This window comes from Narcine bancroftii, chromosome 13 (genome assembly GCF_036971445.1).
Source record: "Narcine bancroftii isolate sNarBan1 chromosome 13, sNarBan1.hap1, whole genome shotgun sequence".
NCBI lineage: Eukaryota > Metazoa > Chordata > Chondrichthyes > Torpediniformes > Narcinidae > Narcine > Narcine bancroftii.
In genome coordinates, this window is record NC_091481.1 from 13,340,706 (window position 1) to 13,358,010 (window position 17,305).

General features: G+C 42.3%; 1 protein-coding gene and 1 long non-coding RNA gene across 36 annotated transcripts in view; one reads left to right on the forward strand and one right to left on the reverse strand.

Moving 5' to 3' along the window:
• shank3a (SH3 and multiple ankyrin repeat domains 3a) overlaps positions 1 to 17,305 on the reverse strand; it is a 651,448-nt gene that overhangs the window by 424,778 nt on the left and 209,365 nt on the right. The window contains exons 1-2 of one of the 33 annotated variants that reach the window (XM_069908795.1): positions 11,413 to 11,492; positions 9,715 to 9,816 (exon numbers count right to left, since the gene is read on the reverse strand). The exons of 30 other annotated variants lie outside the window; for them this stretch is intronic. In XM_069908795.1, the coding sequence (XP_069764896.1) occupies positions 9,715 to 9,816; positions 11,413 to 11,424 (114 nt within the window). In that variant the 5' untranslated portion in view covers positions 11,425 to 11,492. Of the gene's footprint in view, positions 1 to 8,661; positions 9,485 to 9,714; positions 9,817 to 11,412; positions 11,493 to 17,305 lie in introns of those variants that run through there. 2 more of the 33 variants (XM_069908798.1, XM_069908796.1) reach the window with 2 other exon arrangements.
• Positions 11,578 to 17,305, forward strand: part of LOC138748500 (uncharacterized) — a 78,077-nt gene continuing 72,349 nt past the window's right edge. For all 3 annotated transcript variants that reach the window (XR_011348078.1, XR_011348080.1, XR_011348079.1), the window contains exon 1: positions 11,578 to 11,722. This is a non-coding gene — a long non-coding RNA (uncharacterized lncRNA). The remainder of the gene's footprint in view (positions 11,723 to 17,305) is intronic.

Here is a 17,305-nt window from a genome sequence, read left to right on the forward strand (position 1 = left end):
GGATTGTCTTCTTCTAACTTTTATTACTTCCTTCTGCAGCTCACATAAATACACTATGTATCCCCAATCCCACCCAACCCCAATATTTCCTCCCACAGTTTATTTTTTTATTCTCAAATTAAAAACTGAAGTGGAAATAAAGAGGTACATTGAGCAGAAAGTTGATAGACAAAAACAAATTCTTCATTGCACGGATGTTCTTGTGTTTTCTGAATGCTATGAAACATGGTCCACTTGATATTGTGAGATTATACCATCAAACTAAATTTCTTAACCAGACTCCATCCAAAGATAACACAACACCTGGGCAACACATACATTTATGAGCTGATCCTGCAGTTCTTAATATGCTTATTTAGATTCATGACCGATTTTTTTGATTAAAAAAAAAACAAGTATGGATACTTAATAAATTTGTTACTCTCAAATTCTGTTATTTCACAGAGAGAATCAAAACACAAAGACCATAGGGCCATGCATGCACTTTGCTGAGTAAAAAATTCTCCTGGAGATACTGCAGTTAATCTAAGCACCTCTAAGTTACAGAGTATGCAAAAATTGATCCTATTTCATTCTGCTGTCCATCATCAAGACCAGCACATTTCTCAATAAATCAAATGTGCTTGCAGCAAAGTAGAAGAGTGGGTCAAACAGCCTGCTGACATTATCTTTGCTCAGATAATCAGGAGCTAAGAAAGGATTATTCAATATAAAGGGGTATTTTTTAAACAGACATGAAGATTAAAATTCAAAATTGATCCTTAAGTGTCATCAGTATAAAAGCAACAGTCATGCGTAATTCAACGTGACAAAGGAAATTCCAGGGAGTTGCTAGAGTTTGTTTATCTAAAGTGTTTTCAAAGATAATACAAAATAAAATGAGATTAGCATAACATTGGTTACCGCACACTCGGCAGGCCAAAGGGCATGTTTTAATTCTGAAGGGCTCTATTGCAGTTATTGACATGGCAACCAGTCTTAATGTGTGGCACCATTGTAGTAGCTCAAATCTGTGTGACATTATCAGATTCTTAAAACCATAACCATATAACAACTTACAGCACAGAACAGGCCAGTTCAGCCCTACTAGTCCATGCCGTAACAAATCCCCACCCTCCTAGTCCCACTGACCAGCACCTGGTCCATACCCCTCCAGTCCTCTCCTATCCATGTAACTATCCAGTCTTTCCTTAAATGTAACCAATGATCCCGCCTCGACCATGTCTGTCGGAAGCTCATTCCACATCCCTACCACCCTTTGCGTAAAGAAATTTCCCCTCGTGTTCCCCTTATAATTTTCCCCCTTCAATCTTAAACCATGCCCTCTAGTTTGAATCTCCCCCACTCTTAATTGAAAAAGCCTATCCTTGTTTACTCTGTCTGTCCCTTTTAAAATCTTAAACACCTCTATCAAGTCCCCTCTCAATCTTCTAGAGAAATCCATCAAAAACACCCTGCTGTCATAAAGGGAATCCACCGCCATCCTAATCAATAGCATGAAAATTCATTTTTTATGGCAGGCCTCTTAAATTAGGAACTTGTCATTTGCCACATTCAGCAAAGGTACTAAAACAGAAATGAATGAAGAAAAAGTATGTTGGCAATTGGATTTATATTTTATTTCGTGCCATTACTGTCTTAACACCCCATTATCCAATTGGACCTTGGATTTCCTCACCTCCAGACCACAATCAGTGAGGATTAGTAAAAACATGTCCATCAGTACTGGAACACCACTGGGCTGTGTCCTCAGACCCTTTCTCTACTCACTGTACACCTATGTGTGTGTGTGAAAACACAGAAATGCTGGAGGAAATCAACAGGTCTTGCAGCGTGTTTTGGAGGTGAAGATATGTAACTGATGTTTCGAGCCTGAGCTGTTCTTCAAGATATGAGTAAAAAGCAGACAGGTGTCTGAATTAAAAGGCTGTGGTGGAAGGGAAGAATGGGCAGGGAGAGGAGTATATACTAAAGGAATTTACTGAATATTGATGGGACACAGGAGAGAGGAAAGGTGAAAATTGATGGGGAGGGGGGTCATTTTTAGCTCTATGGAAGCAGAGAAGAGAGAGAGTGAGAGAACAATGAACTAGAGGAAAGGAGACATAAGGAAATAGGCTGGGTTTTTTGGTGGGGGGCTAACAGAAAACAGAGGTTAATGTTAATGCCATTTGGTTAGATGGTGCCCCGACGGAACATGAGGTGTTGTTCCTTCAATTTGCAGGTGGTCTCATTGTGGCAGTGCATGAGGCCATGGATGGACAGGTCAGCAAGAGAATGGGGTGGGAATTGAAATGGGTGGCCACTGGGAGATTCCCATTATTGTGCAAGAGCTGAGATGCTCAACAAAACGATCAACCAGACTACGTCCAGTCTCTTTGACGTAGAAGAGACTACAATGGAAGCATCGGATCCAGTTAATGACCCCTACAGATTCACAAGTGATTTGTTGCTTCACATCTGAATTGTGGTGCGGGAGGAGCGCAAGTCCAAGTGGAGCACCAGTTGCAGTCATAGGGGTAGGTTTCAAGGGAGTGATTGGTGGGAAGGAAGGATTGGATGAGGGAGTCATGGAGGGAATGTTCCCTGTGGAAGGTAGAGAGGGGAAGTGTTTAGTGGTGGGAAAATGTAGTAGATGGCAGAAATGATGAAAAATATGTTGCATGCAGAGGCTGGTAGGGTAATAGGAGAACCTGATCCTTGTTGAGCATGAGGGCAGGGGCTCCCATACACAAGGGCATATCTGCAATGATTATTGACATGCTTTTAATATACTCGGGTTCAGCTGAAGAGAAAACTTTCCAGGATATCCCATTTTCAAAGATGGGAGAGCTAAAGACAAAACTGAAGCACTCACAGCTCTATTCAACTTGAAGTTCAGAATAAATGATCCATCTTAGCACTTTCACAGAAGTTAATCTTGATCCAACTGGATCCACCCAATGAAATATCAAGGAAAGGCTCAGAGCAGTGGATTCACTAAAGGCCATGTGACTAAACATTATCCTAACTGTAGTACTGAAGACTTGTTCTCTAAATCTCACTGCATTTCTCACTGGATGTTCTGGCACAATCAAAACTGACATAATCAAAGATTATCTCATTATAAACTGTTCACAAAAGTGACAAATCCAATCTATCTAAATGCTACATCATCGGCCATGAGAAAGTAGTTGGCCTTGCCATTGGTTTCACTTTGCAAATATTTACTAATAACTTGTTCATCAATGTGTAGTCAGGTTTTTATAAAGTTAATCCTGTGCCCGACTTTATCAAAGCCTTAATCCAAAATGAACAAAAAAGATGAATCCACAAATGTAGTGGGATTAACTACCTTGATATCAAAGTATTACTTGAGCTAATGTTCCACCTTGAAGCTTTCTTTCTTTTTCAATCCTTTTATTGATTTTGTTACGAACCATGCAAAGCGAGCAGCAATAAACAGTAAACCATTGTTTAATTTTAAAACACTAATTTTATTTCTAGCTCAAAGTGTGTGTGTGTGTGTGTGTGTGTGTGTGTGTGTGTGTGTGTGTGTGTGTGTGTGTGTGTGTGTGTGTGTGTGTGTGTGTGTGTGTGTGTTACCCAAACCATTACAGTCCAGCCCAAAATCTTCAAAGTTACCTCAGATTTCAGTCTTTCAAATTCAGTGTTGAAGCATAGCTCTTTGAAATTGGATGCCCAGAATTAAAGTTGAACTGATGGGAAGACTGGAGTTGTGGCTGCTACAAATTCTCCTTGCATTGCCTTTGAAGAAATCTCCATCCACATGAGGTGTGGTCACTGGTCCTTTTGTAGGCGACTCAAACTGTGCAGCCTCCATGAAGGTTCCAAGACTTCATTCCGTTTATCTATTTTTGGGCTCTCAAGTGGCTTATGAGTCCAATCTTGGCTTTAAAGGATCTTCCGCATTTAGGACAGGTAGTCCCAGATGGCAGATCGGGCTTTGGTTGTTGCTGCCTCTCTTTCCTTCTAGTTCTGCATATTTGTTGCCATTGATAGTAGGTGTTCCTTCTCGAATGATGGTTTGCCAGAGTTTCATGTCCTTGGCATTGGTTTCCCAATTATTGATGTCTATGTTACATTTCTTCATGTTGGATTTTAAAGCACCTTTGAATCTCTTCTGTTGTCCATCTCTTTTACATTTGCCTTCTTTACGGTGGGAGGAGAAGATTTGTTTTGGCAGATGTTCGTCTTCCATCTGAACCACATGACTGCTCCATCTTAGTTGGTTCTTAATGACGTAATTACACAAGTACAGAAAATAACACACCCCTTTATACAAAGCTATTATAATCAGTACCCATATCACTAAACACTTCTACACACTGAATTAAAGAACAATATGAATTTTATTATAAGATATATTTATCTCCACCACCTAAACTGGAATTATAACTATTAATATACTCTGCTTCAGAAAAAGAGCAAAAAGAATTATCATCAAATTGTTATTATTCCTATAAATTCTGGAAATAGTTCATAAATGTTCCCTACATATTTTGAAAATTCATATTTGTATCAGTTATCGAGCATCAGATTTTCTCCAGATTAAGGCAAGTCATAATTCCACACTACCTTTGCACCTGAGTGGGCGGAGCAGCATCCTTCCACCTAAATAGTATTGCACTTCTTGCCATAAAGAAAGCAAAGGATATTATTTTACATTTTGCTGGTGCTAACGTCACGCCATTCTCTCCAGTAGTGTCAAAAAAAGAGAAACTAAAGGATTAGATTCTAAGCTAAAGTCTGAGAAACCTCTGTTCAGTATCTTCTAAGGCTCAAATAAGTCCAAAACATATGAAGTATCGTAGCATTCCCATTGTTACATTGTCACAATGAGGACTCATAATTGGGTAAATGCGAGAAAGTTTATCTTTTGACATGTGAACTCTGTGTACTACTTTACCTTGTAAGAGATAATGGCAAGCACATAATGATGAAGTATTAATTAAATTAAGAATCAAATCCCAGCTCTCTTCAGATATTGAAAAATGCAAGTCCTGTTCCCATGTTTTTTTAACTTTACCAAAAGGAGCTTGACATAATTTCATCACCATATCATAAATAGTAGATATTAAACCTTTCAGTGAAGGTCATAAATTAATAATTGCATTAATAATATTCAGGTCAGAAGCGTTAGAAAACTCAGATAATTGAGAGTGGAGAAAGTTTCTAATCCGCAACCACCTAAAAAAGTTTTAGGTAAAGCAAATTTACTTGACAATTGTTCAAATTAAATAAGACTATTGTTAATAAATGAATCTTAAAAACATGCAATACCTATTCTATACCAGTCATAAAAAGTTAAATCACTCATAGAAGGTTGAAAATCCATTTTAGTTAGATTGAGTCACAAAAATTTAAAGACTTGGAGGCTGACAGTTGGGTCCCAACGAATCCTACAATTTCTGTTCTTTCCTTGAGTTTGTTTTTAATTTTGCGCAAGAATTTTTTTATTGTTTTGTTTTACTGTTTGGTCCTTGTATCCCTAATATATCTGGAAGGTAAAGGGACACTGTAAAATGCTACAGGAATAGGGGACGAGGACTAACTTATTGTTGCAGTCTTTCTTTTTAGGGTAACTGTCTACTTAATTTTGTCTCTGGATAAGGGAGGGTTGAAGTGTGAAGGAATTGAACTCAACAGTGAAGTTTCTACATAATTGGAAAATGTAGCGTGTTTTTATTATCATGGATTATTATGGATTGTTGACACTTTGAAAAATTATAAATAAAATATTTTTTTCAAAATGCCTTCGTTATCTCCTCATGTGATATAGGATCATCTAAACACTTCTGATTATCTGAAAGATAAGCCATGATCCAATAAATGGCGGTGCTGGCTTCAAGGGCCAATTGGCCTACTCCAGCACCTATTGTCTATTATCTATTGTGTATAAGATAGCATGGGAATATTCAACCAATCTAAAAAGCTATTTGTTAAACTACTAACATTAGGAAATTCAGAAGTACACAATTTAGAATAAAAGTTTCTGAATGTATTGTTATGAACCCAGAGAACCCAAAAACCCACGCTGCAACAGAATATCATCAAGACAAATGTTTATTTAAACAAAAGCTGTTTTAATTATCTTTAAACATGAAAACAGGATCAAACTTTAACTTATTATTTTTAACTTAACCCCCTTCTAATTCTAAGCGCACGTGCATGAAATGTGTGAGTAAGTTTAGAAAAGTTCTTTGATTCACAGTCTAATCTCAATTCTCACTCCTCCAATTCTTATATTGTGCACAGAATTCAGCATTTTTGAATTTCACCAGGCTTTGGTGCTTGAAAGTTAAATGGTTACTGCTCAGGAAGGTTCTTGTTGGTTTTAAGAGAGAGATTTGTTGTTCACTGGGCACAAACTGATTCCTTCTAATCAGCCACGTCAATGTCTTGCCAAAAAACTTTATTATCAGAGTTTTCCAGGTGATAATCTCTTTCTTTCAGGTCACCACAGAGTTCCTTTTTGCTTCTCTTATTTTTAGTGAAACATTAGGGAGATAGTCCTCTCCTCTAGTATAGACCACAAGGGCTTTGACCAGGCTGAACTTAAAATTCACAACTCGTCTTCAAAATGGTGCTTTTCCACAAGCTTGCCAGCTTGTCCTGTTCCAGTCCCAGCTGCTGCTGCTGACTATAAAATCACAGAACTGAATACTCTCTCTCTCTCTCAGAGAAAAGCCTGTTTGACTCTCTTTGCTTGCAAAACCACATGATCTTCTTAGAACAGCAAGGTATACTCAGACAGCCTGTGGCTCCAAACCCCTCCTCTGATCTCTTTCATCTGTTGCTTTTCTAATCAACAATCAATTAGTGAAGTCTCTTGGGCACTCCCCAAAGTTTTTGTAAAGGCCCCCAGGAGCTGCCCTGTCTGGCTTGAGCAGAGTTCCGGTATTTTAAATGAGATCTGTTTTGAAGTGTTTGTATGTGACCTACACTTAAAAAAAAACTGCCACAATTTATCTCCTTTAAAACATATCTATAAACAATAAAATACAACATAACCTGTCACAGCATCATTTATTTTGCTTGGTCAGTAGTGACATTACCATCACTTTTTCAGATCTCTGTAATTTGCCATTTAACAGCAAACGCTTTTAATTGATTGGCCAATTTTTTTTTACGGATTTGTCGCCATGTATATAAAATTGACTATTACTTTTTAAAAAGTTGACTTTCAGTTGGGTATGTCAAAAGAAGATCAAATTTAGATTTAAGCTTACCACTTATATAAATCAGGGTTTGATGCTAAAGCATATTATTGATCTAATTGTTTAAATTTGTCAGCTAATTATTTTTTTTACCTTATTAGCCATTTTCTTAACATTTTCAGTGCAACATATAATCTGGCCTTGAAGGTAAACCTTCAAAGAATCCCAGACAATCAGGCTAGAAGATTTGTCAGAGATACTAATTTCAAAGAAAAAAATTGATTTGTTCCTCTAAAAATTTCACAAAGTCTTTATCAGATAATAAGGTTGAATTAAAATACCAATGTCTATTAATTTGAGATATACCAGAAAAATTTAAAGATAGTAACTCGGGAGAGTGATCAGAAATTAGTATGGTTTTGAACTCACAGGGTCAAGTTAATGGAATCATTTGACTATTAATTTTTAAAAATCAATCCATGGAGGACAAAGAAAAAAAATTCCCTATTCTTTGGATGCAAAAAATTCCAAACATTTAAAATATCACATTTTAATAAAAAGAAACAAATAAATAAGATTGAGTTGTTCAGAACAGAAAGTGTGATCTAAGATAGGGTCAAGCTAGCAATTAAAGTCTCCACCCAGAACAGGGGAATATATACTCAAATCAAACAAAACAAAAGCGAACATTCAAAAAAAAATCCAAAATCATCAATATTAGGAGCATAAACATTGGCAAAAGAAAACTACATTGAATATTTTGCCTGATACAATCACAAAACGACCATTTGTATCAGACACATTATGCTGATCAAAGGGAATGGTTTGGTCCATAAAAATTGACACTGTCTGGCCTTAAATGATGAATGGAAGTGCTGCCCTTTCCACTGTCGAAAAAGCTGCAAATTATCACCACATCGAATGTGCATTTCCTACAAAAATATAACTGTAGCCTTAAACTGTTTAATATATGCAAATACCTTGCTTCTTTTTACAGATGATTAAGGCCATTAATATTCCAACTAATTAAGTTAATATCATGATTCATATTTAAAATTACTAATGGAAATGGTTCTGGAAAAACATACATAAATTTCTAGTGGCTAACATGAGCAGAGAAGTCAAGGAAAGGCATAAAGAACTAAAATAAACATGTCTATGAAAAGCCATTACAATGCCCCCACAAAGAAATTCCAATCCTCCTCCCAGCCAAAACTAGAATCTTGTCCTAAAGAAGGGCAACATGCTATAAACTACTTAAACCTCTCAATCTTCATACTGGCATAGCTCCTATTTTAATGTAATCTTATTAGTGCTTCCATACTAAGCAAGCAGTTTGCATTTCACAAGAAAAAAAACAAATCCAAGGGCAGTTATTTCTGTTTAAAATTCTTTTAAAAAATTAAAGTTACTGAACATTATCTAGTTGTCCTTGACCTAAATAAATTCTTACCACTTATATTGTTATCAAAACTGCAAAGAAAATCTAAAACGTCCTTACACTTAAATCCTCTTTTAAACTTGAAGGGCTCTTAAAAGTTATCAGACAGTAACAGTCCAGTTACTGTGGTTGAGAAATAATTATTCATGGGCTTTTTGTACCAAACATAGCCACTTCTTAGATTTATCAGGAAGAATGATTCGAAGATGCGCAGGGTACAACAATGCAGGTTTACAGTCCTGTTTATACAGTTCTGTCTTAACTTCTCTGCAAGCCACACGCTCCTTCAATACTTCAAGGCAAAAGTCCTCCACAATTCTTATGCGTTGACCACAATATACAAGCATCCCTCTATGACGAGATTCACATACAAGATCATCTTTAATTTGGTAATAGAGCAGTCTTAGAATATAACCAAATAAAGTTCATGCCCCGAAGCTGGTTTTGATATTAAAGACCTGTATGCATGATTCAACACCGGAGAAGACGGCAAAACCATCAATCCAAAAGCTTCACAAAGTAAGTCCGCAAAGAATTTGGTGGGTTGCTCGGTTTCAGTTTCTTCCTTAAACTCAGGATTCGTAAGTTTTGCCTCCTACTTCTTCCTTCTAAATCCACAAGTTTCTTCATTAACCTTAATAGTATTGGTTAGTCTACCACAGGTATCTTCCAGATTGTCAACTCTCACATCAGTTGTTTCCATAGTTTTTTTTCAACAGCAGAAATCCATTCTTCATGATCGTCCATTCTCTTTCTTAAAGCATCCAGTTTAACATCAATTTGATCCAAAAGGCCGTTGTTGTTTCAACAAAGAAGCAATATTCTTCATAGATAATGGAGTTTATTTTTCTCTCTTTCCACCTTTACCACTTCTTGTAGTCATCTTTAAAATAGTTGTAAATAAAGAAGCATACGCCTTAATACAAAGTTATTTTAGTATAAGGATATTAGTAAATGGAAAACTTGTAAAGGGGTCAGGAGCAAACTTAACAAGCTGCTACTCCATAAATTCCCAGCAGGAAGCCCCCACCCCCACCCCCACCTAGAAACTTTGATAAAAACAAAGGTCTAAGAGTATCAAAAAGAAATCAAACTCCACTGGGTGGCTCAAACCTTGCACAAAGATGTTGTTGTATGGACCAAGCATCCAAATTCCACAATGTTACTGTAAGACTTCTTCTTGCTCCAACCACCTTCAGCTGCTTCATTTAAAAACTACAAGTACAATGTGAGAAATGGAATGACTGTTGATGATTGCATGCTGTTCTATTTTATTCACAGCTGAACAGTTAATGAAGCAGTCCTTGCTTGCAAGCAGCTAAGGAGATAACATTGATAATGGGCAATAGTCATCTCCCTCAATAAAGAAATCTAACCATATCATTGAAAGTTATTACATTATTAAATCTTGTACATTTACCATCCAGACTATTAACCGGACTAATCATATAATTACCATGCCTACGTGAGCAGGTCAGAGGCTGGGCATTGTACTGCCAGTGACTCACCTTCTTACACCTCAAGTTATGTTCACCATCTACAAGACACAAATTAGTGTATAGTTCTCTTTATTCGCCTGGATGAATACACTTCCAACAACTCACAGAAAGATCAATACCATCCAGTGAAAATTTGGCATATCCCAATGACTTATTCTATCCAGTTGCATCACAACTTGGTAATTGGAACTACATGTCCAAGGCCACAAGAAATTGCAACGAATTATGAATGCAACTCAAGCTATTATGCAAACCAGCATACCCTCCATAATTGACTCTGCCTGCACTTCCCAATATCTCAACCAATGTCATGATGGACCCATCTTACCCTTGCCATTATATTGTTGCCCCTCTCCCATCAGGTAGATCCAACAGTTGAAAAAAAACTAATTCCAGATTCAAGGACAGCCTTTCCTGCTGTTTTTAGACTCTTGAACTGATCTCTCATCTGTAAAAGATGATTTCTTGATTTCACATCTACCTCAACGTGGCTCATTCACCATTTTAACTGCACTTTTTCTACAACAAAAAATTCAACACCTTTGTTTTTCTTTTGCACTATTGAATGCATATATGGGTTATTTTGCCAGGATAATGTGCAGAAGTGTTTCTCACTGTATCTTGGTGCATGATACAATTACCAACAAGACAATAATTCCATTCAACATCCCGTGGCCCATTTGTTACCCCCTCAGCACACAATCGGTCTACAAAATGTAATTATTTGCCCAGACAAATTTGATAGCCCTCCCAAACTGTGTCCTGCACCAACAAGAGATAGGGAGCCTGTTGCAAGGAAACACCATCACCTGTCTGTTCTCTTCTGTCGCACCATCCTACTTTGGAAATGCATTCCTGGTTGTTTATCATTGCTGGGTCAAAAATCCTGGAACTTCCTATCTAACCTCTGAGAGTATCTTCACTCAAAGATCAACTTTGAGGTTGCACAACTTGGAAGCAACATAGAGATGCCAGGAAACAAATAAGAGGATGTAATGTTTATTCTCACAAACTATTTTGAAGCTCCTTTCAAATGCACCTCCACACTTCTTCATTTTCCACTGAGAAAAATATATCAAGGTCTTGGAACATGACCTGGTGAATCCTGACTTAGCACAAATCTGACTACAAAGCTCTGCTTTTATCCAACATTCACATTTCTCCTCCGCAAAAGTTGGCGTCAACAGAGTGACCATTTGTAAGTACTGATTCCCAATCAGTACCAACTATTTGCAGTTTTTGGTCTGAGAATCAATCCCAGTTGGTACTATTTTGCTCTGTCTGTGCTTCTCCATTATGGATTTAGACTTACTGCTTCCTCCATAGACACATCGTTTCCAGCATGAGGTTAAGGGCAGGCTCGAGCTGACACCAACGGTCAGGGCGAGTGACTCAATCAACGAGAAGCAGCTGAGGCTTTGATTGGAGAGAAGGGCGTGCGCGTGTGGAAGGGAGGCGGGGCAAGCGCGAGCGGGGCCGCGCGGGAGGGGACCACCCGAGTCTGACCAGGACGGGATAGCTGGACTGATGGTCAAACCCGATGACGGGTGGAACGAGGGCGGAAGGCGAGCGTTCAAAGTCAACAAGATGCAGTGCACAGACGTGCAGGAGAACAGCTGCAGGTCACTTGTGGGGTCTGGGCCGAAAATGTTGGTTACCCTTTTACTTCCAATGGTGACTGAGTGATCTGCTGTGTTTTGCCCTCAACCCCAGCAGCTGCACATTTGACATGGCTCAGCAACCCGTTGGCTCCACGGGTTCTGTGCGCTCTGGTTCGGGTTCCCAAGGTTTGCACAGGGCTTGATTGGGAAGTCTGAACCACATACGTTCCTCTGGTCCAGATTAAATTTTTGAGGCCACTATAAATATGACCAATGCCTTCAGATTTTCAGAATACTAAAACAAGAGGTATCTGTGTGTTTGGGATCAATGGTCCAGAGGTGTTGGCGGACCCAAGAGCCTGTCTATAGCCAGAGCCAGGCATCATTCGTTCCACAGGTAGGACTGACGAACCTCGGCCAAGAAACGGTTCGGTATGCAGACAGAGCCAGGGTCTGGCAGGGTTCCTCGTATCAAAGTTAATTGTGTGGCCATACTGGGTTCTGGCGAGATATGAAGCCTGCTTCGGCTGCAGCCAGATGTGGGAGCAAGGGGTAAGAAGCTCGTGAGCACCCAGTGTGCGAAGCAGCTTGTGCCCGAGCCCACAGTGCCTGCAAGCAGTTGTGCATACCATAATTCTCAAATATTGTGGACCAATTTTTAGGGTAAAATTGAGGAGTTCGACTATTACACGCATGCAACTTTGGATCACAGCAAGATACTTTCGTTTGAGTGGGTGGCCGGAACCACGTGGTAAGTCTGCGTTCGGGGCATCAGAAGCTCAGATGGACAGAGCTGAGATGAGAGTTTGCGGTCGGAGCATTGGGTGCTCTGGTGGGCAGGTAGCCAGGGCCAAAAATGGGGTGGGGGGGGGTCTTTTACACGCACTATATGAAAAATACCGGGTTTTTGGACCAAAAATAGGGGAAGATTTTTACATGGTATCAACTATTACACACGTATATATGGTATGCTGAACAATTCCAACTAAGGTGATTTCTCACTCAGCACACAATGATCACATATATAAATAAAAATGTAAAAAACGTAAAATGTATAAATATTTTGGAATAATTAATAAATAGAACTACAATATCAGTCTGTAGGATGTTGTCATCCTTTTGATGTAATTTATGTGCCATTGAGGCGAACCACGCACGCGGCGGGGCAGCCGGCCAAGATGGCAGAGTCGGGGTTTCCTCCCAACCTCAGCACCAGGCTCAGAACCCCAAGCTTGGGGACCCACGTGATGACCCGGTGACGTCGGGGCTCCCCAACGTGGTTCTCAGCCAGGTCCGAGGTGCGAGTATAAGACCAGCCAGGCAGCCTACAATATAACTTGGTAATTGGAACTACATGTCCAAGGCCACAAGAGTTTTGCTCACTGAACTCAACCCGTCTGGTTGTGCGATCCTACAGTTAGCAGTGGAGCCGCCACTACAATTCGTGACCTCAACAGTTTCAAACATCTTTGAACTCAACATGAATGACCCTTTGATCAACGCGATTGTCATCAAGCTTCCTGACTTCTGGGTTCAGGAGCAGGAGACCTGGCTCAGCCATGCAGAGGGTCAGTTTCCACCTCGACCAAGTTTTACCATGTGGTCACTGCCCTGGACCAGGCCATCGTTCAGGCACCTCGTTCAGCATCCACCCGAGGAAGATAAGTACGGAACCATCAAGCAGGTGCTCACTGGCTCCCTCGGCCTCTCCAGGTGCCAGTGTGCCGCTTGGATGCTGCGCCTCGATCCCTTGGGGGACAGAACTCCAATTGAGTTGATAGACAAGATGCTCACGCTCATGGGTGTTCACACCAACTGCCCACTCTTCGAGCACATCTTCCTCGACCATCTGCCTGAAGACATCCGGCCGTTACTGTCCCAGGAGAGCTTCATCAATCCTAGGAAGGTCACTCAAAAGGCTCAGGAGCTATGGCTCGAATGATTCTCGGAGGGCTCAGCAGTCCAGCAGGTTATGAGTCATGGGCATGACCACGCCAAGCCTTCCTCTAGCGCTGCAGTGAAACACCTGGCCCCTGCAGGGGCCTCAAAGAGCATAGCCAGAAGCAAGTCATCCACTTTAAGTCTCTCCTTCCACCAGCACTGGGGAGCCAAGGCTCAGAAGTGCCATCAGCCCTGCTCGTTCCAGGGAAACAAGCAGGCCAGCCGCCATTAATGGCTGCAGCAGCTGGCCAAGATCACAGCCTTCTCTACCTGCGGGATTCAGTCAGTGGCCAACGCTTCCTCGTCGACACCGGGGCCCAGATCAGCGTCATCCCGGCCACAGCCATCGAGTCCTGGAACCGGCTTCAAGAACCTCCCCTCCGTGCAGCCAATTTCTATTACCGCTTCACTCCAGGCACTGCGCACATCATGCAGCCGCTCTTCAGCCTCATCACGGCCAAAGACAAGGCACTCGCCTGGACTCCAAAGGCCAGCAAGGCATTCGATGCCATGAAAGATGCCCTCGCAAAGGCCACCCTGCTCGCCCACCCACACACCGACCTGCATATGGTGCTCTCTGTCGATGCCTCTGCCACAGCCATCGGTGCCATCCTGGAGATCCGAATGTATGGAGACAAGACTGTCAACTTCCAGATCGCCCAGCGTAAGTTCTCGTGGAAGTTCACTATTTCATCCCTTCCAACCGCCAACATGGGTGTGGTCTTCCTCCTCGTCCACGGACTCCTGGTTGACATTCGAGGTAGGCGACTGGTAGATGCCCATACCTTCCAATCCATTCACCTCAACACCTCCCACACAGAGCAGCCACAGATGGCCATGGTCAGCATACCCAAGGACAAGTTTCGGCATATCCTGGACAAGTTCCTGTCCCTCCTCAAGCTGCAGTTCTCCGCCGCCTCACCACACCACGGGGGTGTTTCATTACATCCCCACCCAAGGCCTGCAGGTCCACACCAAGGCACACTGACTCCCGCCGGATAAGCTCCAGATAGCGAAGGAAGAGCTCTCACATCTGCAGGAGCTGGGGATCATTCGACGCTCCGACAGTCCTTGGGTCTCACCACTCCACCTGATCCCGAAAGCCTCTGGCAGCTGGCACCCCTGCAGAGATTATCGATGGCTTAATGACGCGACAGTACCTGACCGTTACCCGATCCCTCACATCCAGGACTTTATGGCCAACCTGCAGGGTGCGAGGGTATTCTCCAAGGTCGACCTGGTGCGCGGGTATCACCAAATACCGGTGCACCCCAAGGACATACCCAAAATGGCCATCATCACCCCCTTCGGCTTGTTCGAGTTCCTACGCATGCCGTTCGGGCTCAAGAATGCCACCTAGACCTTCCAGCACCTTATGGACACAGTGGGCAGAGATTTGAATTTCGTATTCATTTACCTGGACGACATCCTTGTCGCCAGCAGAGACCAGGCGCCACACAAGTCTCACCTGCGCACCTTCTTCTCCTGACTGGCTGACTTTGGCCTAACGATCAATCCGGCTAAGTGCCAGTTCGGGAAAGAGTCCATGCAGTTCCTGGGCCATACCATCATGAACAAAGGAGCCACACCTGCCGCTACGAAGGTCGCTCCAATCAGGGAGTTTCCACGCCCTGACAACTTCAAGGGGCTACAAGAGTTTGCAGGTATGGTCAATTTCTATAACCGCTTCACTCCAGGCACTGCGCGCATCATGCAGCTGCTCTTCACCCTCATCGCGGCCAAAGACAAGACACTCGTCTGGACTCCAGAGGCCAGCAGGGCATTTGACGCCACGAAAGATGCCCTCGCAAAGGCCACCCTGCTCATCCACCCATGCACCGATTTACATATGGCGCTCTCTGTCGATGCCTCTGCCACAGCCGTCGACGCTATCCTGGAGCAGCAGGTGAATAGACAGTGGAAACCACTAGCATTCTTTAGCCAACTTCTGGGCATGTACCTGGTGGTGCATCATTTCCACTATTTCTTGGAGGGGAGGCCTTTCACCATTTTTACCGACCACAACCCCCTCACTCAGGCTCTCGCTATGGCAAGAGATCCCTGGTCAGCCCACCAACAGCATCACCTCTCCTTCGTGTCAGAGTTCACCACTGACATTCGGCACAAGGCACTCTTACGACCAGCCATTTGTGCGCTAACGCCCAGCCTCGACTTCGACCAGCTCGCCTGGGACCAGAAGTCTGACGAGGAGACGCGGGCCTTCAGGACTGCCATCACGGGCCTGCGGTTCCAGGACCACCCGACTCCTCACGGTGAGGGCACCATCCTGTATGATGTCTCCATGGGCACCCTGCGACCAGTGGTTCCCCAGCAATGGCGCAGACAAGTCTTCCATGACCTTTCCCACCCTTCCATCAGGTCCACGGTCCGTATGGTGGCAGAATATTTAATCTGGGGTGGGCTTCAGAAGCAGATTGTGGACTGGGCCAGAACCTGCACCCATTGTCAGCTTTCCAAGGTACATAGTCACACCAGAGCGCCCGTACAAGATTTCAAACATGTCCAGGAATGGTTCAGCCACATACATGTGGACATCGTCGGACCCTTACCCATTTCCTTTTCACAGTGGTAGACCACACCACTCGTTGGCCCAAGGCGATCCCGATGCCAGATGACTCCACAGACTCCTGCTCCCGAGCACTTTTGAACGGTTGGGTTGCCCGGTTCAGTGTCCTGAACCACCTCACCAGTGATCAGGGTGCCCAGTTCACGCGGTCTGGGCACAGCTCGCCAACAGGCTGGAGATCGAGCTACATGACACCACGGCTTATCATCCACAGGCCAATGGGCTAGTCGAGCGATTGCACCACCACCTTAAGTCGGCACTTATGGCCCGCCTCACCGGCCCTGACTGGGTGGACGAGCTGCCTTGGGTGCCCCTGGGCCTCCGCTCAACACCCAAGGAAGACCTACAGGCGTCATCAGCTGAGGCAACCTGCAATAAATAAGTTTTGCTCACTGAACTCAACCCATCTTGTTGTGTGATTCTTCAGTTCGCAGTGTAGCTGCCGCTACACCATGATGCAATCTAATTCAGTTAGAGTCATGAATCTCTCCTGCAGTTCATTTTTAAGTTACAATTACAATCAAATTACACTGGAACTACAACTTTTTGGAACATGGTGTTCTACATCCTCATCGTGATTCATGCAGAATGTTTTCCTTCATTTTTCATTACCCAGCTGAGCTCCATTTCGAAGATTCTATCCTTGTTTGAATTCACTGCAGGAAGGAAGAGGCTATTTCCTCTACAATGTCTCAAGATGATACTTACCTGTGAGCTGGCTGTATTGATTGTGAGCCAAGATCTCTAAATCCCTTCATTAACGTTTGAACATAATTGTATCCAGAATCTCTGTTAAATATATGCCATGCTTGTGTTAAATAGTATTTGTCATTTATTCTACAAATTAATTAATAAAAAGAACAGGCTTTCCAAACTATTCTTACTTTCAACCCATTGCCCATGGTTAAGAAATGGAATAAGTTGAAGGACATGAATTCCTGAGGTCGTGCAGGCTGAATTGCTTGGAGACACAAAAACCCAAGTCTGCATAATATATGAGATACTGCCTGGATAACAAAATCTAACCCATCACATTTAAGTATAGTGTATCAAGTTTACACAGGCAACTACCATTA